The sequence below is a fragment of the Acanthopagrus latus genome, chromosome 2 (assembly GCF_904848185.1).
Source record: "Acanthopagrus latus isolate v.2019 chromosome 2, fAcaLat1.1, whole genome shotgun sequence".
Lineage (NCBI taxonomy): Eukaryota > Metazoa > Chordata > Actinopteri > Spariformes > Sparidae > Acanthopagrus > Acanthopagrus latus.
The window spans coordinates 15,444,154-15,463,549 of record NC_051040.1 but is presented as its reverse complement, the minus strand read 5'-3'; the positions used below and the strand labels follow the sequence as shown (position 1 = coordinate 15,463,549).

At 44.8% G+C, this 19,396-nt stretch overlaps 1 protein-coding gene across 3 annotated transcripts in view; it reads left to right on the top strand.

The window, feature by feature from the left end:
* Positions 1-19,396, top strand: part of kmt2a (lysine (K)-specific methyltransferase 2A) — a 42,801-nt gene that overhangs the window by 3,579 nt on the left and 19,826 nt on the right. For 2 of the 3 annotated variants that reach the window (XM_037120906.1, XM_037120894.1), the window contains exons 2-15: positions 7,830-7,902; positions 8,004-11,383; positions 11,970-12,147; positions 13,201-13,429; positions 13,572-14,278; positions 14,385-14,458; positions 14,566-14,802; positions 14,903-15,049; positions 16,182-16,280; positions 16,593-16,713; positions 16,902-17,015; positions 17,927-18,111; positions 18,286-18,462; positions 19,231-19,341. In XM_037120906.1, coding sequence (XP_036976801.1) covers positions 7,830-7,902; positions 8,004-11,383; positions 11,970-12,147; positions 13,201-13,429; positions 13,572-14,278; positions 14,385-14,458; positions 14,566-14,802; positions 14,903-15,049; positions 16,182-16,280; positions 16,593-16,713; positions 16,902-17,015; positions 17,927-18,111; positions 18,286-18,462; positions 19,231-19,341 — 5,832 coding nt within the window. The remainder of the gene's footprint in view (positions 1-7,829; positions 7,903-8,003; positions 11,384-11,969; positions 12,148-13,200; positions 13,430-13,571; positions 14,279-14,384; positions 14,459-14,565; positions 14,803-14,902; positions 15,050-16,181; positions 16,281-16,592; positions 16,714-16,901; positions 17,016-17,926; positions 18,112-18,285; positions 18,463-19,230; positions 19,342-19,396) is intronic. The other variant, XM_037120901.1, reaches the window with a different exon arrangement.

The following is a 19,396-nucleotide window of genomic DNA, read 5'->3' as shown; positions in this document are numbered from 1 at the left end:
TGAAGGCATTTGTTAGCTTTTGTGCGTGTGGGGAATTCATTTTCCTGATCCAGCCCAACGCTTGTTGCTTGTTTTGGTGCCATGTGCAGTCCATGTTGACTTCTTATTCTGTTTGACCTTATCACCCCCACTACCACATCCTCAACCCCAATCTGACTGCCCACCTAATCAGCAACTTTGCATAATTTTCCCTTTTTTGTTCTTGGCCCATTATATCTGGCCTTCTGCTGCATGTATTCCGCTCACATATCATTAGCAATGTTTAATCATTCATACAAAAGTGCAGCTGAATAGATGTATCAACCCAAATGTCTCTTTGCCTCACTGGTTTGAGAGAAATAGTGTGTTTGAGCGGAAGGGCTTCAGTCCAGCAGGTGTTTGGCCTATTTAAATGGAAGACCCCCACCATCCTCTCCCCCTCCACCCGCTTACCCATCCCCGAGACAGCGTGTGGATTGGAGCAGGAAGCTTTGTGTCTGCTTTTATTCTAGCTCTCACAAAGTGGGGGCGGCTGAAAGAGCACATGCAGGGATATCAAAGGGTGCAGGGCGACCCCCCTCCTCCGAACGGGACAACGCTGGGAGGAGAATTAGTCACAGACCCTCCCATCCATGGCTTTATTCTGCTACAGCAGAATGCTTTCGGAGTTGCCTGACTGGGAGAAAGGCAGCAATTGTGTCGTCTTTCTTACTCTTTGTGTGTGTGCGTGTGTGTGTGTGCGCGCACACACATGGCGGTAGGGGTAGGGGTGTCCCCCAGACTTTATGTCCCTTACTGCACTCAGGAGTGGGCGTGTCTTCTTTGTCTTTATTTTGATTAGAACTTCAATTCACGCTGCCTGCTTGGGTGGGTAAGAGGGGGTGTGTGCGTGTCTGTGGTTGCCTTCCAGCCTGTGTGAGTGTGAGTGAGTGTGTGTGAGTGTGAGAGCAGGAGAGACTCCAGGCGCACGTGTCAGTCTGTTTGTCTTTGTCCACTGACTGTCTTCGTCTCCTTACGTGCGAGGTGTAGGAAGAGGAGGCATCTCGCTCTAGAGAGTGTGTTTGTTTTGGTTTGTGTGCTGTCGACCAAATGTGAAACAGTTGCACCTAGAGTTGGGACACTTGAAAAAACAAATGTCCACCTTTTGCTTGGGGCTGACAGAGGTCACAAAGCCGTACCGTGGTGTAATTCACTCTTTTGGAGGAAACAAGATGTGCTAAGCGGTGACTAAGACAGGACCTTTAACTTAGACGTCCTTTCAGTATGACTCATGTTCGCTGTTTGTACACTTAATAGTATTTCTTGGAGCAATTTGTAGGATTCCTTTAAGGCTATTAATGGGATGTGTCATCAGAGGGGACATATAGGATGATCTCATCGCCAATTTACATTCCAGGAAGGGATGAGGCATTGTGTCTGTACAGTAAATCCAAGAGGAAAGCTTCCTGGAATGTGTCAAGAATGTGCTGTTTTCAGGCATGGAGGGAGGAACAACTTCTTAAGAGGTGTTCTCGAGCATCAAACTGAGTGTCGGGGTCCTAACCTGAAAACTTCCACATCTATTTGACATCCCTACCCTAGCCTGAGTCACATTCCTGTCCTCCTCATTACTTGTACTGATGTTTTCCTGTGTTAAAGTGGGTAACATCTATAAACTTTCTTTTTGTACTCTATGATGTCAGATGCTATCACAGCAATCCCTATGCAAGTCACGGGTCGGGTATTGGTAAACATAATGACCGCTCACTGCTGTCAACGTTTTTTTTGCCTCTGATTGATGACTTTATGTCACTCCACAAGTAGTCCATTCATTTGTCACCATGGAACTTCATACGAAGCAGAGCTCCACCGAAGAGCCTGCAATCGTTCTGGAAGGTTATCTGAGGTGTTCTAAGAATTTTGGACGTGTGGGGCGAACTATTTCCTTCTTAGCTGAAACTGACAACGGGACAAAATAAATGCAACAAGAGACATACTGGGGTTCCTGTTTTCGTTTTGACAAGTACAATAAATTCTGTAGTCTACACCTTAGATGACCTGGCAAGCAATATTATTCTAAAATGCATCAGAATAACTCCCTCGACATGGTTAGAAAATACGGCCTCTAGAGCCAGCTGCACAACGAGAGAATGTCATAGCATGATCAGAATAGCCTGACCTGGCAAGACAACAGAAAAAATAAATTTATTTAAAATTTGGGGTTGGCTAATAGTGCTAATGCTGTTGCTACACCATGGTAGGTGCGCCATATATTTTCCTGCTTTTTTGTCCTTTGCCAGTCACACCTATGAAATAGTCTCCGACCTATTTTTTTTATTAAACAGAAAAACTGCAAACACACACTCATGTTTATTTTACAACAATCTGACAAGCTTAATTGCTTGTGATTAGCTTCCTTTTGTAAATCACCTCTGTACTGAATCCCCTGTCATCAAACTAGGGGTTCAGTCGGTGTTGTGTTCGCTGCTGAGCCCGGTTCTACTTCTGGCAGTGAAAACACCAGCACTCCCCCATTGCTCCAACCCAGTCAGCTGAATGCTGAATGGCTAACTGAGCTAACTGAGCTAACTAGCTAACAGCAGTTGCAGCCAAAGTTGGCTACAACTAAGAGTGTAGTAAGCAGCAGTTGGCAGTTACTCTGGGGATATGCTGAGTATCCAATACAGCTCAAAACATTTCTCACATTACCTTATGTCTTTTATGTCTGCCCTAAGAATAACTTAATAAGGATTGATTATGCTTTCTTCTTCATTGTTTATATCACTGCAAATTTAAACTTTTTAAACTCCTTATGTGTAGACAAGGAGTGTGCACTATATGTACAATTACATATTTAGTGATCAGTGTGATACCACTTGCTGCACACAGTTAGATATACGTTAATGACGTCAGTTTAACGTTTAATCAGTGAGAAATATTACCTTGTAGATCTTCCTAAGTCTGAGTACAACATAACAAATGTAATAGATACATCAGTTGCATAAGTAAAAGAACAAGCAACAGTGACAGTTTAGTTTGCTGAAAATGATTGCACAAGTTGTGGTTAATCGTTTCGATAAAATCTTGTTGGCAGTGGTCGTTTTGCTTGCTGCAAAATGTGGTAACTGGTTTATCCCTTGATAAGATCATACACCCTTTACTTATTTATTTATTTACCCCTTTTATTATTTTCAAACAATACTTAATTTAGTTGTGCACGCTGCAGTCGGGTGAGCTGTGGCTTCTGAAAACCTGATTGTGGCTGCTACCAAATGGATCCTAATGCACCTCTATCCTTTCTGTGGCATTATTGATGCTTGGAGTGGCCAAAAAAGTCAGTGGAGTTATATACATTTTTTGTCTGAATAATTTGTATACCAAATAAAAAGGGCATTATAATTCACAACATATACATCATAAGTCTTAATATTTATGATATTAATATTATAATATAATATTACATATATTATAATATAATATTATAATATTGAGCAGCCCTTGGTTGTGGTAAGTTTGATTCTATATGATATCAGCTGCAGTATCTTTGAGGCCTGTTGTGAACTAAGACCAGGCCTTTGTGGGTCCGCCTCCAAGCTAACTTACCTTTACTTTTCACTGTGCAGTGTGAGCAGCTTGCTACTTCCGTAGTGTTGCCAGTGAATGTAAATAGATGTTGCAAATTAGTTAAGATAATTTGTAGGGGACAGGGTCGACTGATCTCTGTAACACTTTTTCTTTTGTGTAAGTGTGTGTGTGAACTTCTCTCTTTTTTTTCTGCTTCTGTTAATCGGTCTATTTTTACTCCTCGGATTCCGCCAAGTTATGGGCCTTTTGTGATGCATTACAGCTCTTATGAGCACCTGCGGGCTAGAGCTGTGTGCTCGAGCCTCACTAATGACGACCAACATAGGTAGTTAGACTGAATCTTAATCAATCTTAGTCTGGGACTCCATGATTGAGTAATTAATTCGAGATGAAGATGAGGTTGAGAAAGCCACTTGTTTATTAATGGATAACTGGTATAGATTAAAGCCTTCATGCCCTGCCTTGCTTCCTAACCAGCAGGCCATTGCCTATAACCAGTTTGATTTCTCTTAAATGTTGTTTAAAGGCAGTAAAAGTCCCAGTTGCTTTTTCAGTGTGCAGAGGTGCTGTCAAAATGATACAGACGTATACCTCAAACCCAATTCACATCCGTCTCTTAACTTTCAGGGACAGTCCCTTCACCTCTCGAAAATGACAATGTTGATTCCACGATGAATCAGATTGGTTTCCTCTTCTCTGTCTTTTAGTGTTTTATATCAAGTCATTTATGTATTGATCAGTGAGATGAGATGTGACAGACCGGCGGGAAGTAAAACTGCTCAGGTTTTCACTGGGAGAGTGACAGTGAAATCTGGCAAAGATGAAGGAGGTTGTTCAAAAACATTCGTGTACACTCCTCAGCCAAAGAGATGAAGTTGAAAGGAAAAAAAGGGCAGCTTGGGTCTTAGTACATACGGTGGTACAGGATCCTCACCATGCCACTTTACCGCAGTGTTTGTTTACTTCTTGAAGTTACCTCCCTGTGCCTGCCGTGCTACTGAGCTCATGGTGAGCCTTGTGTTTCACACGCTGGTGCTCTGTGCTCGGCAGCAAGTGGGCGGGAAGCGAGTGAGCGCGCAATGAGTGAGTGACTGAGTATGTGTTTGGGAGCATGGCAGAGAACATGCATAAAAGGGGAGGAAAGGGGAGCCTTGTTGTGTGTGGGAGGCCTGTTTAGATTGGGATTTGGCAAGCTTCTGCGTGAGCATGTTGAAACCCCAAACCCCTTTCATCCTCACTGCTCCCAAGAGACGACTGCGCTCCCTCTGTTGTTGATGGTGCATGTGGTCAAGATGCTGCTTCCTCGTCTCTGTTTCCTCTCCTCCTCACCCTCCTCCCACAGCCCTCCTCCTTTCCCTATACTCTTGTTTTCTTGCTTGCCTCGCCTGTGCTCCCCTCCCCCGTATATTCCATCCTACGTTCTGCTTGTTTACATCGTGCTGTGCGGTTCGCGCGAAGGGTGTGTTTTTTTTTTCCTCCCTTAAACCTGGGTGTATGTGAGCGAATCAGAGGTACATGATGTGCGCATGTATGAGCGTGCGTGCCTGTCTTCATGAACCTGTGCAGTCGACCCTCTGCACTTGCTTCTAGAAAAGCGTGCCGTGATGTCATTGACTGCTACTCGCACTCTCACAGCGAGTCAGAGCTGTCCGTTGGTACTCCGCCCCCCTCGACTCTGCAGCAACACCAATCAAGAGCAGCAGCTTGCTCAGAGAGGAGAGGATGCTGGTTTCACTGTGAGGAGAGAGAAGTGTGAGGAGTGCGAGGAGGAGAGCAGAGGAGGATGCTCAGACCAGCATTGCCTGCCAGGATAAATGGCAGCACTGACTGTCTGTTATTGTTGTTTGTTTATATGTAGAACAGATGAAAGAGACCGTTTTGTTGCACACATTAGTGGTTATTATATTTTTTTAAATCAGATTCCTCCACGGTGCATGCTAGCCATCACTCATTCACATTGTGATGTGTGTCAGTGTTAGCTGGTGCAAATCAGTTTGCATGTAGTCTTCTTACGCACACACTTGTGTGGACTACACTTGGATCGCAGCTGCTCTACAAACTGGGCCAACGAGGCCTCAACTGCATCCCCACACGCAGCTATAAATAAACATGATGAAATGACATACTCACCTCCACTCTTAAACACACACACTGATTGGAAGAAGTAGTGGCACACAGAGAATATTGAAGATGTTAATCATCCTCTAGTGATTTCTCTGTTGTGCATCTCAGGGCTTAACTGAGCTTTGAGAGGGAGGATTGTACAGTCTGTACACATTACATTTACAGTGAGCAGACATCATTTCTTCAGCCACCACTATTACAGTTTATACAGTCTGTCAGTAAGTGACATATCAAGTGCAACTTGTGATATTTGAACTTATTTGTATTTATGAAACATAGCATGTAGTTTTTAAATCTGCCGAGTTAAATTCTCAAATGGTCTTTCACACATCATAAGAGCCGGTGCCTGACCAGAGTGTGATGCATATTTTTTGGTGTTTCTTCAATATATTTTAAAGCATGTGTGCAGGAAGAAAACTTTGAAGAGTGGGACTGTCAAAATGTGAGGGTCACTTCTGTCAAAATTTGAGTATCCGCAAGTTCCCTGGTGAAGTCAAACAATTTTGGGGGTGAATTTTCCTATGCGCCGTGTTTACTAACACACCGGCATCACTTGCTTTAGAAGTGTTGGCTAAATTGGCTAACCCATAACGATGAAGTTGTGTAGTAATGAGCCCTAAAACCTGGAAATCAATATTTTTGCACTTCTGGTACCCTTTTCTCATGAGTCAGTTTTTTGAATGGGTTTTCAGTGAAATGCATGAAATCAGAATCAGAATTTCCTTTATTTGTTGCTAACAAGTGGCTAAATGACAAGTTGTTAGGGGCATTAAATGTCATCATGCCGAACACAGAGGCTCATCTACTCATTAGTCCGTCTTTATAGGCAGACTTCAGTTGCAATCTATTCTTACTTTACCACTGTTGATTGATCAATTTGGCTTTCATCTGTGAAGATTATCTTGCTAGCAAAATGTGGAAGTATAAGCTTATGTTTTGCACAGATCTTATTTTTGGCGATAATCCAAAACCCACTTAAATATCCCATTGGCTTTTTGCTGAGAGAAACAGGGCCATTGCTAACTTCTGGGTTATCCTACAAAAAAATCATCAACCATTCACTTATGGGGTGATACTTCCTGCGCTCATTATGACCTTTAGAAGTGTTAGCTAGGTGTACTAACCTACAATAATAGTTTTAGTAGCATTCACTAGACAATTCATGAATGAAAGATATGGTGTACCAAACACTTGAAGAAAGAGAACTAGCATACTGTAGCAATGGAAAATGCTATTTTTAATTGACGAGACACACTGGGAGTCATAACCATAAATCGGGCAATACATCATGGGGGCCCAGACTAAGTTGTATAAAATCTTGCCAACTATGGTATGAATGGAGTGGATGAAGTTTGGTATAGAGTTTCACACTCTCAAGAGGATGAATCATTCTTCAGAGCTAACAGGCCAAACATTTCTTTAATTTATGAAACAATCTGAAACTAGTGAGCAATGTCAGCCTTTGCTTTCTGGCAACAAAATCATAACAGCAGCATGTTAACATGGGAAGCATTAGCAATTCATTCTAACACTGTAAATGTCACCATATTTTCATGCTGACAAGTTAATATGCAAATGCTAGACGTTCTACTTAAATAGATAATGTTAGGAAACAAAGCAACAAGAGGACATGTTAGCATGCTAGATGGGAATTCAACTTAAAACAGAGTGGTCAAATGTTTACAAAATTGCAGCCCTCTTCATCTTTTGTGTCTTTTTGGTCTGGCTGTCTTTGAAGCTGCTCATGTATGACCAACCACCTTAGCAACCCTAAGGGAGCAGGAAAGCTGCGCAGTGTGTTAGTCGCCAAGGAAGATTTGGTTGTTTGCAGTTTGAACTGACTGTTGTGGTTTGACCCATCTCCAACTGCAGCCAAGTCATCCCAAAAAAACAGAGAAATATGAGAGCACCAGAGCAAGCCAGCAGGCGAAAGTAAGATAGAAGACATCATTATAGTGTCGAAGCCTTAGTCTTCATCTGAGTCTGACTTCAGAAATGACTCAAACACATCTAGGCCAACTGACAATTACGTACCACGATGGATCCTTTATATTTTAGCTGTTAACCAGCTGTTGCTTCCTCCCTGTATTTTAGCATTACAGTTGTTATGTTCAACTTTATGGTCCCAAAAGATTGATTAGTTTTCTTTTTCTGTTCTGTAGGAAGAAGTGTTTGGAGGCTTTGGAACGGTTGCTGAGCAGAGAAGAATACAGAGCCCTTCAGCAGCATCTTCAGGTAAACTGTTGTCTTCAGATGCCTATGCCTGTAAACGTTGTCCATGTTAAATGCTAATATGCTAACTTACTGTCTTCTGCTTTGTGCTCTCTTTTTGTCAGTAGGCCCACCAGTACAGGAGAAGAAACCCAGAGGCCGTCCCCCACGAGCCCTTACTGCCCAGAAAGCTGCTGCAAGTCTACATTCCCCCTCCTCCCATCCCTCCCCCACACAGGCAAAACCAGAGGGCCCTGACAGGCCGGCTGAGAAGGTGAAAAGGCTGCCTGGGAGGCCACCTGGCTCCGGGGAAAAGAGAAGAGGTCGACCCCCATCTTCAAGTAGCAAGAAAGCTTGGAGTACAGTTAGCCATGCAGCAGGGGAGGGCAGTAGGCAGACCGAGTCTGAGCTGGGCATGGACACAGAGGAGGACAGGGACAGAAAGGGCGCCAAGAGGACGCCACTGGGCTCTGCTCAGCCACATGAAACTGAGGCAAAGCTTCCCAAAGGTGGGCGGGGTGAATCCAAAGTTACCAGCCTGAAGAGGCTGCGAGCGACGAAACTCGCCCCTCTCAAGTCGAGGCTCAAGACTTTGCCTGGTGTACCCCGACGCAGACGTGGGCGACCGCCCTCAGCTGAGCGTCTCAAAGCTGAGGCGGCCGCTGCTGCTGCTGCTGCTGCTGCTGCTGCAGCACAGCTGTCTACCTCCATTGAATGTGGGGAAGGGAAACACAAGGCCTTTCGAGCCAGAGGGGGGGATAGAGGCACAGAACCACACACTCCTCAGCAGCCAGTGCTGAGGAGTGTGGATGGTGCTGAGGACCAAGACTCTTCCAATCCACCTGCCTCCCCATCCCCCTCCAAGTCAGGCAAGACAGTAGGCCTCAGAAAAAGCCCTCGCCATAGAAAGCCTGTCAGAATTGTCCCCTCATCTAAACGCACTGATGCAACTATCGCCAAACAGCTGCTGCAGCGTGCTAAGAAAGGAGCGCAGAAGCGTCTGGAGAAAGAAGCTGTAGCCATTGGGGGTACAGGGACAGGAGCCATAGAAGCTGGGATCAGGAAGACCCAACTGAAGAACATCAGGCAGTTCATCATGCCTGTGGTCAGCACCGTCTCCCTTCGCATTATCAAAACCCCTAAGCGCTTCATTGAAGACGAGGGCAGCTTTGTAACCCCGCCACCCCATATGAAGATGGCACGGTTAGAAACCACACCCTCTTCAGTCTCCACATCTGCCCAGCCCACCTCCACAACCTCCTCCTGCCCCTCTCCTGCAATGGTCTCTACTCTTTCTGTATCTAGCACTGGCACCACCACTGCTCCGATTGACACCCTCCCCCCTCCTCCTCCTCCTGCCCCTACCCCCAGTGTCCCATCATCAGCCGCCAGTCTGCTCAACAACAACAGCAGCAATGCCGCCAATGGGCGGTTTAGCAGCAGCGCTGCATCTTGTGGCTCCAGTGCACTGTCCCAGCACTCCTCCCAGCTCTCCTCTGCAGAGTCTTCCAGGTCCAGCAGCCCCAGCTTGGATGACTCATCATGCGACTCCCAGGCTTCTGAGGCCACGCAGGCTCTGTCAGACCCTGAGGATCACTCTCCGTCCTCACAGGGAGAGAGGGAGGCCAACCTGTTGCACAGCTCGCGGCCTCCGTCTCCTCCCTCGGAGCCGGAGCCAGAGCAGGTGTTGACAGAGAGGAGTCGGCGAGGCCGGAGAGGACAGGGGGTCGGCAGGGGAAGTCAGAGCCAGAGGGTGAGAGAGTCTCTAACCACTGGGGCTAAAAAGCCTATCATCAGCCCACCAACAGGAGTGCTGATGTCCTCCTCTTCACTTGTAAATTCCCAGCAAGCTTCATCCACAGCCTCCTCCTCTTCTTCACCTCCTCCTCCCCCTCTCCTCACCCCTCCGCAGCCTCAGTCAGCTTCCTCCAATACAGCTGCTATTAGTGAACACCACCCACAGTCACCCTGGATATCTCACCCCATCCCTCCTTTCCTGCCTGGACCGTCAGTGCTTTCCAGCTTGTCAGACAAACGAAACCGCTCAATTCTGAGAGAGCCCACCTTCCGCTGGACGTCCCTGACCCATCCGGAACATCAGTACTTTTCCTCAGCTAAATATGCCAAGGAGGGCCTCATCCGCAAGCCCATATTTGACAACTTCCGTCCTCCCCCTCTTACAGCTGAAGACGTAGGGCTTTTGCCCCAAAGTGGAGCAGGGGGAGCCGCTCCGGGTGCATTCCCAGCACCGGGAAGCGGGGCAGGAACAGGGACTCGTCTTTTTGCCCCACTTCACCAACATAGCCACCATCAACATCAGTCTTCATCCCGCTTTGATGCACCACACCAGAAGCGCAGCCCGTTGCTTCGTGCTCCGCGCTTCACACCCAGCGAGGCCCACTCTCGGATATTCGAGTCCGTTACCTTGCAGTCATCTTCCGGAAGCAGCCCAGGCTCTCTTTCCCCGCACCAAACGTCGTCTAGCTCCAGCAGAAGCTCTCGGCGCAGGAGACGACTGGTCCCAGGACCACCACGTGGCCATCCAAGGTCTCCTTCCCACTCAATGACCAGACGCAGCAGCCAAATGGGAGGTCAAATGTCTGTTGGGAAAGGCTCTTCTGACACGTCTGTCCTGGCAGGCTCTGTCTCAAGCAGTAACCCCAGCTCTTTGCCTGGGGTTTCTGCAAATCCACTAGCCACTAGTGCCTTAACTCCTGCTTCTTTCAGCACCGTATCCATGGGTCTGGCCTCACAAGGGGCACCTGATAGCAGGAGAGGAGCTGCTGGAAACCCAGCTCCTTTGTCGACTACATCATCCTCTTCTTCCCCTCTTTTCCCTCTCTTTCCTTCCAGTGCCCAGGACACGGGGCGAGGAGCTGGGAAAGGGGGTAAAGAAAAAAGCTTGTCAGCTCCCCTGGAGCCTTCTCCAAAGGAAAAAGAAAGGGATTCTGAGAAAAACCGAGAAAAAGAGAAGGAGAATAAGAGGGAAGGCAGGAAGGATTTGGAGAAAAGAAGTAAGGTCCCTACACCTGATGGCTCCCCCAATGCACCTTCCAGTCTGTTTACTGTAGATGGGAGGGACTCAGAAGATGCTGTTTTATCTCTCGCTCCAAAAAAGGCTCCAGGAAGAAAAAAGTCTACGTCAGTTGACATGGTTTCTGACACTGCTTCCTCAGAGGTGCGTGGGCCCAATTCCACTGTTCCCATGTCCATTGCTAAAGGGCGTCTATCAAAGAAAGGCAGACCCTCTGAGAAAGGAGCAGAGATTGAGGATGGGGAAAAGGAGAAAGAGAAACAAAGTGCTCCAAGCCAGCAGACAGCAAGCCTTCCAGGGCAGCCAGGCAGACAACAGCTACCTGTCTCCTCTGTTGAATTACGGTTGGCACAAGCAGAGAAACAGCCTGTGACCGACAAGCGGGTTGTTGGACTACTGAAGAAGGCCAAAGCCCAGCTCTTCGAGATCAAGAAGAGTAAGCTGAAGCCAGCGGACCAGACCAAGGTCCAGGTCAGTGTTTCCTTTCATGTTATTGTGATTCTGCAATAAAAACCCTTCTGTTATTCTCATCATATAGCCACAAGCTAGTGACTTTAACATAATGCAATGAATATTTGCTATAAATAGAAATCTGTGTTTGTACTCAACATGAAACTTGATAATAGGAAAGTCCCACAGAGGGTGTTGCTCAAGGGGAATTCTGTTAGCTTCATACATTATGCAGAACGCAGCAGTGGCTGTGCTTTTCAAAGTATTGTAACAGAATATATTCCCCTGTTTCTCTTCTTTTAATTTAAAGATGTGATTATTATAGTCACTGCACATTTCAAGAAAAATTCCCTGTCCCAGTTGAGCTCATCAAGCCTTGAGGATTGACAGTACCCGTCCTTTCTTCTCTGTCACCTAATCATCCTCGTCATTATAGACAGATAGAAGAGTTTTATTTTGTTTTGTAAAGCATTCAACAAATGAAATTGACCCTTTGCAAACATGAGAATGTGCTAGTGTATATATGTCTGTATATTTGTTATGATCATGAACTGTGCTCCTTAGATATGGATTTTACTTTTTGTGGTGATTGTGTGCTTTTGAGCAGGGCCAAGAGAGCGACTCGTCAGAGACCTCAGTCCGTGGTCCTCGCATCAAGCATGTGTGTCGTCGTGCAGCTGTGGCTCTTGGCCGTAATCGGGCAGTATTCCCTGATGACATGCCCACACTTAGTGCCTTGCCCTGGGAGGAGAGAGAGAAGATCCTATCTTCCATGGGGAATGATGGTGAGGCACACTCCCAACCAACAACAACCCACCACTCAGTTGACCTGCAAGTGGACTACAAGCTGACTTTTAGAATTTATCGACTCGCCCATGTGGAGATTAATATCATGAATAATAGTCCACAGCCTAAGCATTAAACTCAAATTATCAAGATTATCAAGCCTTTTAACTCGCATAACTTAAGACTTTCCTATTCTTAGTGGCACCACTGCTCAGAATTAGTCTTATAGTAGGTGTGTTTGTGTTTCTATATAAATCACTCTGATTGACTTCCAGAGCAGTCTGAGTTGAGGTTTTTTTTTTATTTATGACACAACATCTGTTTGAGTCCCGGAAAAGTTCTGCAGCATGCAGTGATGACAGACTAATCACAAGAGCAGAGAAATCCAGTCATCAATGAAAGCACAAGTACACAGTGAAGTGGTGATGAAAGGAGCGGTGTTTGGCTGCCCTGTTCCTGTTATTTTGGCTGCTTTCATGCCATGTTGTAACATGTGAATTCTTGTGAGTTTGGAGAACCTGGCATTAGTGACATATCAATAGCTCTGTTATATGATCCCCACATTTGTCTGTTTGTTAAATCCATGCAAATCTGTCTTTTCAACATGCTCCTGGACATCTTACATTACATGATGTGTGATAGCGATGTATTAAAATGAGTGATGCACGTTACTGGATTTTGTTGATATCCGATACGCTGGTGTTTTCCAACTCATTTAGCTGTTTGCAAAGCAGATGCCAATATAAGCATTTTTTCTCTCTCTCTTTTTTTTTTTTTTTACTTTATTGCAGAGAGCTTCAAGTATCTCCTGTAATGCAATAACATATTATTATGCTGACTCTTATAGTGGCAGATGCAAAAATATAATATATATGTCAGATAATTTAAAAAATAGTTTCTATGTTTTTAACAATATTGTAAGTTGAAACGCACAAGTTTGCTTTGCAATAATATTAAAAGCACCTTTTTTTTGTGCTTTGCCCAGTTGAGTAAGGTGAATTCTGTCGCACTATGCGTTAGCAATGATAACATCTGTCTATGTTCTCTTACAGATAAGTCGTCAGTAGCAGGCTCAGAGGAGGCAGAGCCTCAGTCCCCTCCGCTAAAGCCACGGGAGACGCGGCAAAAGTCCATTCAAGAAGCTCCTCCCAAGAAGGGTCGTCGGTCTCGACGCTGTGGCCAATGCTCAGGCTGCCAAGTTCCAGAAGATTGTGGCGTGTGTACCAACTGTCTCGACAAGCCAAAATTTGGAGGACGGAACATTAAAAAGCAATGCTGCAAGTAAGTCTTAGCCTATTAGCTGTTTCACAATGCATTATAATTCATTATCATTATCATCTGAAGTAAACCTTGAATAACATTTCATTTTAACATTCATTTTTATTGGAATATGAAGAAACTCCATGTTGAATTGTGTCCACAGGATGAGGAAGTGTCAGAACTTGCAGTGGATGCCCTCAAAGATGTTTCTTCAGAAGCAAGGCAAAGGCAAGAAAGACAAGAAAAAGAACAGGATTTCTGAGAAGAAGGAGGGTCTCAATCCGGTAAAAGGGACAATTTTAGAGTCAGGTCCTAAATCCTCTCCTGCACCACTGAAGGAGGAGCTTCCTCGCAGAAAGAGTGAAACCCCTCCGCTCAAGCTGGGAGAGGAGAAGTCAAGACAGCAGCCATCGTCAAAGCAATCATCTCCAGCCCTCTCATCTTCCCCCGACCCGGTCGAACCCCTTCACTCCCCAGGCACAGTCACAGCCCAGACTCAGTCTCCTGCACAAACTCCAGACACCAAACAGCTCTCCGTCACGAGCAGTGTCACCAGTAAGAAGGGACACAAGCCACAGCAGTCTGTACCAACATCCTCCTCCTCCTCCTCCTCCTCCTCCTCCTCCTCCTCTTCCTCCTCATCTTCTTCTTCATCCTCATCATCTTCCTCCCCGTCATCTTCAGCCCAGAATTCCCCCTCTCAGTCCACGCAATCTCACCAACCGTCGCCACAGCAGCAACGGCCTCCAGCTAGTCAGGCACCGTCAAACAAAGATGCTTCACCCAAGATTCTTCTGAGCGAGACCAAGAAGAAGACCCAGCAGCACTCATCACAGCAACAGCAGAATTCGACAACAATTTCAGATACAGGTAAGAAAGAGCTGGTCGCACTTTTGTGCATAAATGTCATCATCTATGTAATTTAAACTTCACGTCTTTCTTTCTTTTTTGAATGTCCTGTCTCTCTTTTTGACAGTTGAATCAAAACAGTTGAAGAAGCCATCATCTCGCGCTGTTCCTCCTTCTCCTAAACAGAGACCAAAAGACAAGGTAAGACGTTGTCACTGAAACTTTTGATGCTTACTTTAAAAACAAGTTATAATTTCTGATATTCAACCTCCTTTGTCACTCTCCTCTTATCTGATGAACACGAGAAGCCGCTGACCGCTAAACCTCCCAGCAGCAGTACTTTAAACTGGCTAAGCACTCCCTCGACTAGGGGTCCGATGAAGCCCAGAGCCCCCTGCGACGGAGTGCATCGTATCAGAGTGGATTTCAAGAGGGACCATGATGTCGAGAAGGTGTGGGAGGCTGGCGGCCTCAGCCTGCTCACCTCTGTGCCTGTCACACCCAGGGTGCTCTGCTTCTTATGTGCAAGCAGTGGAAATGTCGAGGTAAAGAAGTGGTCATTGTCTTGAAAATGTTCCTTGTACTTTTCTCTCTTATTCTAACAGTCTTCCGTTTTTCTTGTGTTCCGTCTCTCTCTGTCTACAGTTTGTCTTCTGCCAGGTATGCTGTGAACCATTCCATCTCTTTTGCCTGGGGGAATCAGAGCGCCCTCTCCAGGAGCAGTTTGAGAACTGGTGTTGTCGAAGATGCAGATTCTGCCAAGCCTGTGGCCGCCAGCATCAGAAAACTAAAGTAAGCCATTCAGTACAGTTCTGTTAATTTTAAGGCAGTGTACAAAAGAAGCTTAGTGCAGAGTGACAGTGTGTAAAGGCTGGAGAATCCTCCCTAGAAAGAAGCTTGCTACCCTTGCCAGCAGACAGAACTTTATCAGCTTCTTGGAGTCCTGATTGTAATATTTAACTCAAGGCCTGTGTGAAATAGGCATGGTGTGAGCCTTGTATGGTTGTCACTGTAGAATTATGTATAAATATATTTGATCTGCCCATGTTGGATTGTTTGATCCTGGTGGTATATGTTAATGAGTTTTACAGATCTGGTGGTTATTGGTTATTCACTTATTTAAAAAGGCCACAGATGATGTGAATTTAAAAAAAAAAAACAAAAAAAAAAGGATTTCTGCAACTAGATAGAAATCACTTTTATATCTTGACTAAAGAACCGCCTCAAGCAGCAGCAGGTTTCTGGCACTGTCTCACTCCACAACAGAGCATGGCCTTGAGAGCCTGACATCTCTGCTCTGAGTGAGGCAACTGGAGTTTCAAACTGCTGCTGATGCGCCATATCTAACACAACCTGAACTCCTACCTGAAGGAACCCTGTGAAGTGTTTACATCAGTGAACAAAGTTTATTATTTAGTCAGTATTGCTCATCAAACATTTTCATACATTGAAACTGCATCTTTCAGGTCAAATGAAAATGTATGCAGGGACCATTTCTCTCCCCTCAAACATTTGCAAGCCATCTTCTCCTTTTTCTGTTTTCCTTTACACATTACTGCCATCTGTACTATGTCACATCCCGTGCATGCAGATGAGTAAGCGACAAACAAAAAAGGAGGGCGGTGTTTTAAAAAGATGCTGCTCCATAGTGCTACTAATGGTAGAATACTCCACAGTGAACCTTTTAATGCACTTTAAACATGAACACTGACTGTGGTTTCATCCACAAAATATTCAGTTTTTCCACTGAATACTTGCTTTATGACCTGAACTTCCACTTCGGGTCAAAACAAGGTGACATACAGTATTCGTATCTAATTTGCTTTGAACAAAACAGCGTTGTTTGTTGGGCATTAAAAAACGTAATGTACCCTCATTTGATTTTTAAATGATCTAACCTCACTTTTGGCCTCTGTCTCTGTAGCAGCAGCTGCTAGAGTGCGATAAGTGCCGTAACAGCTATCACCCGGAGTGCCTGGGTCCCAACCACCCCAACAGACCCACCAAGAAGAAGAGAGTCTGGGTACGGATGCACACCACTCTTCCTTTAGACTCCACTCCATCCTGTCACCTTTATATAACTGTAGCATTTCCACCAGTTCCCGACCAAACTTTTAACATTACGCTCACACACTTTTTTTCTCCTCCCTCTCCTTCTGTTCACACATTTGTCTTGCTTCACACAATTGTTCTACTTACATTCATGCGACCCTCTCGCGGGGTGTGTCTATGAAAACATTTTACTCACTTTCACACCGTTCCTACTTTTTACACAACTGCTTGCAAGTTTCTGTCATGTAGTCACCAACTTGTTTTGTGTGTTCTGTCTTTTCAGGTTTGCACCAAGTGTGTGCGCTGCAAGAGTTGTGGAGCCACTAAACCTGGGAAGTCCTGGGATGCCCAGTGGTCACATGACTTCTCCATGTGTCATGACTGTGCCAAACTATTTGCTAAAGGTAGGTGTCAAATATATGTACAGTTTTACATTGTGCAATACTGTTGTAAAATGAAAAATACACTTCCACAGTGGTTCCTAAATGACTTCAATAATCAGTAACTTGAGCAGGGACAACATTTGATTCCTAGCGGTATTGTACTGAGGGCTCTCCGCTCACTGAACCTGTCACCATCTCTTCTCTCTCAGGAAACTTCTGCCCACTTTGTGATAAGTGCTATGATGATGACGACTATGACAGCAAGATGATGGAGTGTGGCCGTTGCAACCACTGGGTTCACGCCAAGTGTGAGAATCTGACAGGTCAGTAGGCCCCCAAATAATCCAGGTACTTGCAGTAACTCCACAAGATAAACATCTTCATCGACAGGTGATAAATATGACAGCTTTTCCAAAATCTTTTAGTGAGGTGACTTGTACTGCCCAAACAGGAAGAGAAAAAAATTCCCACTAGGGCTAGGCAATATATGTGATATATATCATAATCATTAGAGACTATATTTATTGCATCCTTTCTGGGTTTTAAAGGCTGCATTACAGTTAAGTAAAATTTTCTGATCTTATCAGGCTGTGCTGTTTGGTCTAATGTTTGCTTTTAACCAACTTATTTATTATATCCACCTATCTGATGATTAATGGTTAAAAAAATCTCACCATGTTAATATTTTGTGACAATACTAATGGTCAATATTGTCAAAATATCAACATTGAGGTATTTTGCCAAAGATATCCTGATATCTGACTGTTTTTCCCAGTTCAAACATTCATTCAGTATATCAATATGTATATAGATTATATACATATTTATCATATTCTACATATATTATCTTAAGTCCACATTGTTCGGCCCCAGTGTGGTCACTAAACGGTACAACAGGGATGGGGTTCTGCTGGGGCAGAAACATTGGGAGTGGATATACTGTTTTTTTAATCCAACTGCGTCTCAAATTTTTTTAAATATGTGTATATGTATATATTATATGACCTCAAATATCACTTAAAATACAAAGCAAAACAAAACGAACACAATACTACTATATGTTCTCTACAAGTAGAACACTACAGTATTTAGTGCTGTGTTCCCCTTGTCAGTTGTCAGTGTCTGTGCGGCTGACTGACAGGCATGAGTGCTGTCATGTTGATGAGAGGCTGAAAGATGATAAACTTTAATAATGGGAGCAATAATGACCTGTCATCTCTCGCCTGTCATCCAGATGAAATGTACGAGCTGCTATCAAAGCTGCCGGAGAGCGTCGCCTACACGTGTACTAAATGTACCGAACGCCATCCAGCTGAGTGGAGGACGGCGCTGGAGAAGGAGCTTCAGGGCTGCGTTCGTCACGTCCTCACTGCACTGCTCAACTCACGCACATCCTCGCACCTGTTACGTTACAGACAGGTCGGTTACACATCCCACTGCCTCTTCTTCGGTTGTTTGCCATAATGTAGAAATACAGGTGAAACATCATTATCTTAAAAAGTTAGAAACACTGATATAATTTGGTGTACCTTATTTTATCATGCTGCTGCATGCTTTAATACAAACCACAACTGAATTCTGGTTTTGGAGCAGGCGGTGAAGCCTCCAGAGCTGAATCCTGAGACAGAGGAGAGTCTTCCATCCCGTCGCTCCCCGGAGGGCCCAGATCCTCCAGTACTGACAGAAGTCACCGCCGCAGCTCCCAGTGACTCCCCTCCAGACCTGGAGTCTGTCGAGAAAAAGATGGATCAAGGCCGCTATAATTCAGTGGTAAATCAATTTGAATGATTTATGAAACAGAGAGTTTGATCTTTTAATATATGCCTTAGATCCACCATGCACCAAATGTAGCTAGATTGTTTGTTTGGTGAGTTGATCTTTGAAGGCCGTCTGTCACACTGGCAGCTAGATGTGTGTACCAAAACAGTCCGATACTGAAAGCTTCTACCACAGTTTGGTGTCATTTACAGATGCACTGCTGTCCTCTGATGTCTGTCCGTGCCAGAGTTTCCCACACGGCACCTAATGGTGCATTCAGTGCACCTTGTAAACTTAGAAATCCATATTTGAATGGCAACAAGGCTTTTTAAGCATTAATTTGACCTGGAATCTCTTTCATATCCAAGCAAAATTAGTATTTTAACTGAAATATCCCTATATCCCAAATCAACATTGGATGGGATCAGCTCAGATGGGAGACTTGACTGGGATCAGAATTTAGTGGCCATAACCAGCTTTTCCAACCATTAGTAAACAGTTTCCAAACATGACAAACTGTGTTTGCAAAAGGATTTTATGCAAAGTCGGAATAGTGCAGGTTGATTCAGACGTCATCACAATATCATAGCTTGAAAGCATTTATTATCGATTTCAATAATGTGTGTTTCTTCAGCTGGACTGTGGTCAAACCTGAGCTGTGTATTTATAAATCAGCATCGACAGCTTCTGTAATGACCTTTCCACCGATATTCATCAACACTTCACTGTTGTGACAATTACTCTCTGCGTGTGTGCGTCTCTTCATCATTTCCCTGCCAGCTGGAGTTCAGCGATGACATTGTGCGAATCATTCAGACGGCCATCAACGGTGACGGTGGCCAGCCCGAGAGCAGGAAAGCCAACAGCATGGTCAAATCCTTTTTCATCCGGGTAAGATGCTCAAATCGGCAGCACAATTACAGTAGATAGTCTTGCCATAGACATA